Source organism: Chrysochloris asiatica, unplaced genomic scaffold (genome assembly GCF_000296735.1).
Source record: "Chrysochloris asiatica unplaced genomic scaffold, ChrAsi1.0 scaffold00213, whole genome shotgun sequence".
NCBI classification, from domain to species: domain Eukaryota; kingdom Metazoa; phylum Chordata; class Mammalia; order Afrosoricida; family Chrysochloridae; genus Chrysochloris; species Chrysochloris asiatica.
Window position 1 is genome coordinate 3,855,488 of NW_006408731.1, and position 9,475 is coordinate 3,864,962.

The window sequence follows — 9,475 nt, forward strand, 5'->3', positions numbered from 1 at the left end:
CTTACTCCTGAGTTCTCATATCCTCTTTTGTTTTGTTGAAAAATTCTCCTCCAAATCCTGATACTTTTATCAGGATAACAGTGGAAACAGTAGGGAACATGAAGAAATTCAGACACACCTTTGCCTTCAAGAGCTCACAGGTCACAGTTAAATAACTAACCTTTTATTTCCCTGTAAAATCTCCAGGCAGAATCTTGAGGATTACAATTACCAAGGTCTCTGAGAGGACATTGGAAACAAATACAACTTGTATTGAACATCTTATCACTCAAGCATGCACAAAAGGGAAATCCAAGAGGGAAAATAAGGAGCAGCTAATCATATAGATTTAATGCATCCCACATTTAGCTCAGAAGTTGGTGAGTGTCTGCTCTTTAGCCCAGTCCTGAACGTCTGCTTCGCCGAAGATGAGGTAGAAGACCAGGCCCAATATATTAACAGCAGTCGAAAGCAAGAAGACATTTCTCCAACCCAATTCTGCATACTGGAAGCAGGAAACTATAAGTCATTAACTGTCACTCGTTCTTAATCATCATGGCTCATAAACGTGCTCCCTCCCCCAATCTACTCAAGCCTCTGTGGGTTTCCCACATATGCCAGACACATGCTTATCTTAAGGCTGTTGCTTTCGTTATTTTTGCCCTCTATTAGACTATTACCTTTAGTATCTCACTTACTTCAGGTCCTTGATTAAATGTAACCTTTTCAGTAGGTGTTCTTTAGCCACCCTCTTTAAAATAGGGATTTTATTCATTTCTTGTGTCCTGTCCCCATTTTCAATGTATTCTTCTCTTAGCATTTACCAATGTGTCAGACTGTAAAGTTGTTTGAACTGCAAGATTGGTGGTTCAAGCTCACCAGCTGCTCCTTGGAAACCCTATACAGGGTCACTTTGGGTCAGAATCGACTTGACAGCAGTTGACAACAACACTGTAGTAAAAATGTACTTATTACATTTGTTTTCTATCAGTTATTTTCCTTGAATAATTGAAGCAATAATAAAGGATATTTGAAGCAAAATAATAATTTCCATCATCAGGGCAAGAACTTTCATTTGATTTATTTCTTTAGGTAGCATACTTGGTCCATGCTAAAGTTTAATATATAGTTATTGAATGGATAAATGAATGAATTGTGGAGAGACAAGATCAGTTTTATAATTTTTATTTTAGGGAATTATTTTGTAGCAGTGTGTTAAATCAGTTACTAGAAGACTAGAAGAGAATTGAAGCTTCAGGAGAAAAGAAAAAGGGAAAAGAATGGATTTAATAAAGACAGCCCTTTCTTTGTTGTTCTCCATTAATTTTTCTGACTCACTTGTGGAACTCCACAGGGACCTTAAGGAAGGATGTTCAAGTGAGTGTCATGGATATCTTTTTTCATATAATGTCTGTATGAATGAGATGCTTTAATTTAAGCCTTCAGGTGAATTTACTAATTATGACAACTAAACAGTTAACGCTCCTGGCTGAAAATCAAACGGTTGCCAATTTGAGCCCACTCAGAGACATTTTGGAATAAAGACCTACTTTTGAAAAAATCAACCACTGAAAGCTCTATGGAGCACAGTTCTACTCTGACACACAGACCTCATAAGTCAGACTTGACTCATCAGCAGCGGGTTAGTTTGCTTTAAGTGTAGCATCTAGTAGAGACAAAGGAGCTCTGGTAGCGTAGTGGTTACGAATCGGGCTGCGAACCTTAAGGTCAGTGGTTTGAAACTACCAGGTGCTCCGCGGGAGAAAGATGAGGCTTTCTACTCCCGTAAAGATTTACACCCTCGGAAACCCTGTACAGGGTCACTATGGGTCAGAACCGACTCGACGGCACTTAACAACTAGTAGAGACAAGCTCTGTGAAGAAAAAAACACCAGAAAGCCATGCTGTGCAGAGGAGTCTCTGTTCTAACTATTCATGTAAATGTGAGATGCAAGTTGTTCCTTCACTATCATTCACTCAACATCTCATTCATTCATTTGTCAATATTGTTTGGTGACCAACTCGTCCTGTTTTGCCTGAAATTTTCAAAGTTTTAATGCTGATAGTCCCACACCCCAGGAAATCCCTAAGTTCTTATAAGATTTCAGAAAATATTAACTCATAGCTCAAGAATGAAGATGCCAATTTGAGAACTAAGATGTGCCTGACCCAAGTCATGGTATTTTCAATAATCTCATATGTATGTGAAAGTTGGACATTAAATAAGGAAGACCTTAGAAGAATTGATGCATTTGAATTATGGTGTTGGAGGAGAACCTTAAAAGTAGCATGGACTGCCAAAAAATAAACCAATCTGTGTTGGAAGAAGTATAGTCAGAGTGCTTCTTGGAAACCAGGATGGCCAGATTTCACCTCTCACACTTTGGACATATCAGGAAGGACCAGTCCCTGGAGAATGGTATCATGTTTGATAAAGTGGAGGGTCAGAGAAAAAGAGAAAGACCCCCAACGATATGGATTGGCACAGTGGCAGCAGCAGTGGGCTCAAACATAGCAATAATTGTGAGATTAACGCAGGACCAGACAGTGTTTTGTTCTGTTGGTTGCTATGAGTTGGTACTGACTCAATGGCACCTAACAACAACAACAAATTCTTAGCACTGAGCATGTCTTCTCTTTCTGCACCCTGATTATGTGCAAATTTCCCAACATGACCAGAACTTAGGGTGGAAATGAGAGCATTTGTGGGGCTTGGGACACTTCAGCTTTAAGTTTAGCTACATTGAAAGAACAGAAATAACCTTAATCTTACTTCTTGTGACCTCTACAGATCCTGCACATACTCATTGCTGTTTCTTTCATAAATATTTTCATCATGACACATGACCTCACCTGATTGAGGAAAACTCCAGTCACTGTGGGAGAGATGGCTCCAGCTATGTGTGCAAAGACTTGTGATACTCCCTTGAGAAAACCTGTGTATCTGTAAGAAAAAAATTAGAGGAACATTCTCCTGTGAGCAAAGGGTTCATCTCTTGTTACAACTCTGTGGTATCTCTGAGAATGTCTGGATTTGTGCTGACCCTGAAAACACCGAGTGAAATGGACTAACCCACTGCTGGCAAGTCAATTTTGACTCATAAAGACTATATAGGACAGAGTAAAACTGTCCCAAAAGGCTCTCAAAGTTATAATCTTTATGGAAACTGACTACTACGTTGTTCTCCTATAGAATAGCTGGTGGGTTAGAATGGTCAACCTTTTGGTTAACAGATGAGCACTTAACCACTGCACCACCAGCGTTCCTGAAAGGGAATGAGTAATTAATATAATCCTGAGCTAGATAGAAAACATCCAAGGGGCAACCTCTACTAACTTGTGAACATTGTTTACAGAAAATGTTCAGGTTAATGGTTTGCACCTAGATTGTGTGGTCTCTCGACTATTAAGCCTGAGCTTGCAGCCTTGTTTTGGATATGAAAGACCCTCATTAGATGAGTTTATGGCTCTCCTAAGACAAGGGCTTCTCTAGGGTATCTCAGCAGTTGACTATCTGAAGAAATATGCTCTGTGCCACTGTGGAACTGTACATAGATGTTTAGTCATCTCTGATCATTACCTATACGTCCTTTTCCCTGTTGGACCATCTTCACTGTCTTATGTGAGCATATGTCTCATGGTTTAGGGTCTCATGTGTCTTTTTATTTAGCAGACCCTGTATAAATGCCACATTCCTCAACAGAAAGATGTATGTTTCTATTTCTCCTGTCACATTTTCTTTACCTATGTGTCATAGCAGATTCCTGGTATGGTGCTGTAGGATCAGCACTGGACTGTAAACCACAAGACTGACAGTTCAAATCCACCAGTTGCTCCTCAGAAAACCTCTACAGGGTTGCTAAGAGTCAGAACTGACTCAGCGACACTTAACATCATCACAACACATGTCATAGCAGGTAAAGGTCAGCTTGAACTGTACTGAGCTTTGTGAGGATGAGGCAAAGAAGTTCCTACCGCGGAGCAATATCCAAGATGTTAATAAGGGCTCCTGAGTCACAGAGGCTGCTGAAACCGGGAGAGAGCACCAAGAAGGCCACAGTGGTGTTGGCGCTGGATCTGACCCAGTACAGGGACACCATGAGCAATGATGAAAAGAGAACTCCTGGGGAGCAGGGGGAGGACAGACAAAGAGTAAACAGGTGGCTTCTCTGGGTTTTCCCATGTCCACTCCATAACTGGCTCACTCCTTACCAATGGCAGTGAAGACTTTCCTTATGATGATGAGTCTGAGGATTTTTCTGGAAAGGAGAAAATCTGCCAATAGACCTCCGAGAATAATGCAGATGAAGCCAGATATAAATGGCAGTGAGGCCAGGATCCCACTCTGAAAACCAGAGATGAGTTAAGGTGCAGGTTCTCACACCCACTCACCATGACCCAGACTGATGTCTGGACTGATTGTCCACATCTATGACTTTTCTTTATCAACGCAATACTTTTCATACAAATTTATTGTTATCCATATAATTTTAGAGCTTGGCAAAACATGCATACGGTTCAATTTGCAGAAGATGACTAGTGCACTTTTCATATGTAGAGACCACCTGAACATAGAGACAAATAAGACGTTGCCCAGTAGAAAAATAGACATAGGATATAAACAGACAAATTACTGGAAAGATAAAACAAGTGGTTTGTGAACATTGAAACACACTCAACCTATTCATGATAACACCTTTAAATAAGTTCTGACTCATAACGATCCACTAAAGAGTTTCTGAGGAGAAGCTGGTGGGTTTGAACTTCCAACCGTGGGGTTGGCAGCCAGTGCTTATCCTATAATGCCACACCAAGACTCCACTCGTGGTAATATAAATGCCAAATGCAACTACAATTAGATATCATTTCTCATGTGACAAATTGGCAAAATTCCAAATATTTTTGGCATGTTTGGTGATGTTGCTCTAGGAAAATAGGTCCTCTCAATAATTATTTGGATTCTATGGAAGGTGTTAGGAATCCTAGTGTGGTGCTATAAGATAAGCACTCGACCGCAAGTTCAGTGTGGATCAAAAGGTCAGCAGCTCAAAATCACCAGGTGCTCCTCAGAAATCCTACACTGGGTCTCTATGGTTGGAATCAACTTGATGGCACTTAACAGCAACATGGAAGGCACTGTATATTGGGTTGTGTTCTTCAAAAAGATACATGGAAGTTCTAACTCCCACAGAAGACATGACAGTATTTGGAAATATGGCTTTTCTTTTGTTATTTTAATGAAGCTGTTGAGGACCGCAAGTACTGAGATGCTGAGGACTGGTTTCATGGACGAAAATCCAACACGATGGCCGCTCTCAGGCTTGCTAGCCAGGGACCCTGATGGCCCAAGGAAGTGACCTCCTGATGTCCCGGGTTCATTGGTTTTTTGTATACTCACTGTTGGGCTAACTCTGTATAATTTTCTTTAGTCCTATTAATTCATTCTATGCTTCGAACTCCAGTAATTGTAGCTTCTGAGAAAATGGTTTCTTATGTGCCTCTCTTAATGTCTCCACTGTGTTGGCAGTGCTTAAGGTTCTGGGAACAAAATCTCTCTGAGGAACAAACTCTGGCCACCTGGCAAGCATAGCAAAACTGTTCTTTATCAGATTATTCAGTTATATTTGATATTAACTTAATACATGAGCCCTTGATACCCATGGACAAATATTAAAACAAAAACCTCTCCTAAAGCCAAGGCTGTAAAACGTTCCAAAGGCAAGTTTGCTGGGCTCTGGAGAAAATTCCCCCAGAGAATTCACTCAAAGTAGATTGGTGACTTCCGGGGTTTTGTTCAAAGAATAATAGTGACAGCCTTCTCAAATCATTCCCAGGTGCAAACTATTAACCTAGGCGTCCTCCTTCCTCCTGCAAGCCTCAGCCAGGTAGCTGAAACAGCTGGACTCCTTCCAGACCTTTTGAATCCTTTTCTCACTGTTAATTAGGCTTGAGAAACCTCGAGTTGCTGCCTTGGGATGCGAACCTAAAAAGTACTATATAACAATTTGTTTGAATTTCTGGAAAATTAAGGATGTTAGATTATCAAGACAATTTGTGATGTATGTTTTAGAATTTGTTCCTATGAATCATTGTGTCCTGTTTTAAATGATTAATCACATTTCACTTCTGTACCCTGTCTTAATAAACCCCTCCTTCCTTTGTGTAAAGCTTCTCCCTGAAATAAAAAGGAGGTGCAGACTGAAGCCCTCATGTGTTACAGCTTGTAGGGCATGCATTATGGGCAGGCAATGCAGTTGGCAAGGTGTGCATACTGCCTGCATAGCTATGATGTTTACAATGCAGGATTTGTCTGACGCCAGTGTCGCATCCACTCTGGTCTCGGGGTGTCTTCTTGTCTCTCTTGTTGCGTCTTTGTGTGTGCTCTTTATCTGTCTCTGTGCCGCCAGATCTCCCTCCTTCGTGAACCAAACTCTCATGTCGAGGCCAGTTATCGACATGAAGCCATACTGAGTGAGTGGGTCCTAAACTTAATTGCATCTGAGTGTTATCTTATAAAATGGAAAAGGAAACATACATAGGGAAGGCAAGGACATGGGACAATATACAGCCAACGAATGCCACAGAGCAACCAGGGCTATAAAGATTTGGACTTAGTCTCCAAATCTGTGAGACAATAAGTTATGTTTTATAAAGCCGCTCACTTACGGTGCTTGTGAATATGTGTGTGTGTGTGTTAAAACAGTACTGGGTAACTAAGACAGAGGGCAATCTCACAATCTGTATAATTATAAAAATGTATAGTTATATAATCATTGATTCATCAATCTGATATATGATAATATACTCAATAGAAATAGCTTCACAATGACAAATGAGCAAAGTTTTTATTTCAAGACTGCAAAAAAGAATAGAAACAACCCAAATATAATGAGAAAGTTCTCTTGTACTGATACTAAAGATATCCAAGTTTCTTAAGTAGCAGAACAAACAAACAAACAAAAAACCCGAAGTCATATATAAAATGTATCAGTATGCAATGTTTTAGGTAAAAAGAGTAAGAATGTGCAGTCACATAGGCTGACTGTTTCATAAAGAAGCGATGCCAGTATAATAGTCATTAGTGGACTGGGCACAGAGATCAGGGCAGATAGGGAACAGGAGTTGTTGTCGTCGAGTCTGTTCCTACTCCTAGTGACCCTGTGTAGGGTTTCCAAGGAGTCACTAGTAGGTTTGAACTGATAACCTTGTGATTAGCAGTCCAGTGTTTGTCCTACAATGCCTTACCAGAACTTAAAATGTGCCAATCTATACCTTTGGTATAGCTTTTAAAATGTTGAACTCTGTTACTAGATTATCAATTCAACCTCCAAATTAGAATTCTATTAAAGAAAATGCAAGTCCAATTTTATTCTCAAGGAAAAATAAACCATCCATTGTTAGGTAGCATCCAAACAATGAGAAGGATTTAGCTCTGTCATCTGTCTCCAGTTGGTGTTTCCATTCATACCCTATTCTCATTCTGCTTTGTCTTGGACTTGAGATTGGGGAGCTGTCACTTCAGATTTCACAAGCATTCTCAACAGCCAGTCTCAGGCTCTCTACATCTCAGTCCTGGCTTTCTGCTTCTCTGGGCTTCTGTTTCCTGATTCTCTTGCTTGCAGATTTTAATTTCATTGCCTGCTTGAAGCCTGCTTCTAGTTTTGAGAAGTCATATAGACACTCCTTTGTTGGGTTTTCTGACTTCAGTACATCTAGCCTACTTGCATCCTTAGCCTGCCTTCTTCCTGTTGATCAGTTAGCACATTTCCTGAAAGTAACCCAGTTAATAAGAGAACGCTACTTTATGGGCACAAAGAGTGAGTGTGTATCAGTGGTCCTATGGCTTTGTGGATTTTCAGGAACAGCCCTAGTACTGTAAAGCAATTTTTACCACTTCTGTGCTGTACACCTACCAGGAAGATAACACAGGACCCAGCTATGTTTCGTTATGCTATGCATAAGGTCACCAGGAGTCAGAGCCCACTCAATTGCAAATAACAAGAACAACTTGTAAATCATTTAGAGCATCCATTCATTTTGTAAAATTGCAGAGAGTTGTAAACACATATACAATATCTTCTGGGCTACTAACTGCAAGATCGGCAGTTCAAACCTACCAGACGCTCCTCAGTAACCCTATACAGGACCAACATTATTACACTTGGATATATTGTTTAAAAAGTTGTATACCAATTTAAGTATAAATCCTAGTTGATGTCTTGTTTATGATGTTTTATATCTTCTTCACACTTCTCTGTCACAGGCATCTCAAAGACAGAATTTGTTTTATGAAAGATATATTGCTTATGCTATTAGAACAATGCCATGTTTAGCAAATATTGAATGACTGAATAGAAAGATTCTGCATAGGTCTCTTAAAAATGTGGCATTCTTTGAATACCAAGGTGGTCTAGAAATATCAACTTATCCCAATAATCACCACAACTTTGTGACATTACCTACATGAGGGTCATTGGGATCAATATCCAGATTCTGTGACCTGGGAGAGACAGAATATTATATAATGAAGCATTCAACAGAAGAACACAAGGAGATTTCTCTGTACTTACATCTCTGAGGTTAGCTTGAAGCACAGAATTGATGTATGTAGGTGTGTATGCCATCATGATATAAAATGACCAGTAGTGACAGAAATAGAAGACTAAAATGGCCCAAAGTGGTAGGGATTTTATCATAGCCCTAAAGGGAAGAGACCAGCCTGGAGAAGAATCCTGGAAGAAAGCACACATCAATGTCCACTCCATCAGACACAGGGGTTCTCTGCACTGCACTCTTCCCATTAGAGACATCCAGCACACATAGGGGGAAATAAATGATAAGGGAGTCCCCTCAACGTACCTGTTGGGCCAGTGCAGATGTAATGTATTCCTTCTCATTGGTACTGATACAGGGATGACTCCTGGGGTCATTATAAGCAAGAGAAAACCAGAAAAGACAACAGACACAGCCAATCCCACCTAGGAAAAGAGGATCCAGTAAGCATTGAATTAAACACCTTCTATCATTTTCACTCTGCCCTAAGGTGATTTCCCTACTAGAGAGAATGACTAGCCCCAATTCTCTACCCTCTCTGCATGGACACCTTGCATAATATTATCTTAGGTTAAGAATACTCCTTCTGGCTTTGGCCTTTACCACATATTATCTTTTGAAAATTACATGGAATTGCTCAGAGCCTAGACCTTAAAGAATTGTGTGTTTTTGCTTGTCCTCTTGGATCTCGGCTATTGTCATGGGAAGAACATATTCCAATTAGCCAATTTTCTAAGGGAAATGAGAGATGGGTTTCAGAGATGTCTAGGTATCCCACAGAAGTCTGTTGCTTTATACCATTCAGTTTGACATGACAACTTTGAAATGCACCATTATTGAAATCATAACAAAATGTTACTAGTTCTTGCCCCCTGTGCTTGAAAATACCCTACCTGATTATGGACCAATCAAAAATCCCCCTTCTAGCCAATCTTTCAAAAAA

The 9,475-nt window shown here is 40.1% G+C and overlaps 1 protein-coding gene across 1 annotated transcript in view; it reads right to left on the reverse strand.

The window, feature by feature from the left end:
* Nucleotides 1–349: 349 nt before the first annotated feature.
* SLC17A4 (solute carrier family 17, member 4) overlaps nucleotides 350–9,475 on the reverse strand; it is a 26,034-nt gene continuing 16,908 nt past the window's right edge. The window contains exons 5-10 of the mRNA XM_006872886.1: nucleotides 8,839–8,957; nucleotides 8,550–8,711; nucleotides 4,192–4,324; nucleotides 3,955–4,102; nucleotides 2,833–2,923; nucleotides 350–484 (exon numbers count right to left, since the gene is read on the reverse strand). Of these exons, the coding sequence (XP_006872948.1) occupies nucleotides 350–484; nucleotides 2,833–2,923; nucleotides 3,955–4,102; nucleotides 4,192–4,324; nucleotides 8,550–8,711; nucleotides 8,839–8,957 (788 nt within the window). The remainder of the gene's footprint in view (nucleotides 485–2,832; nucleotides 2,924–3,954; nucleotides 4,103–4,191; nucleotides 4,325–8,549; nucleotides 8,712–8,838; nucleotides 8,958–9,475) is intronic.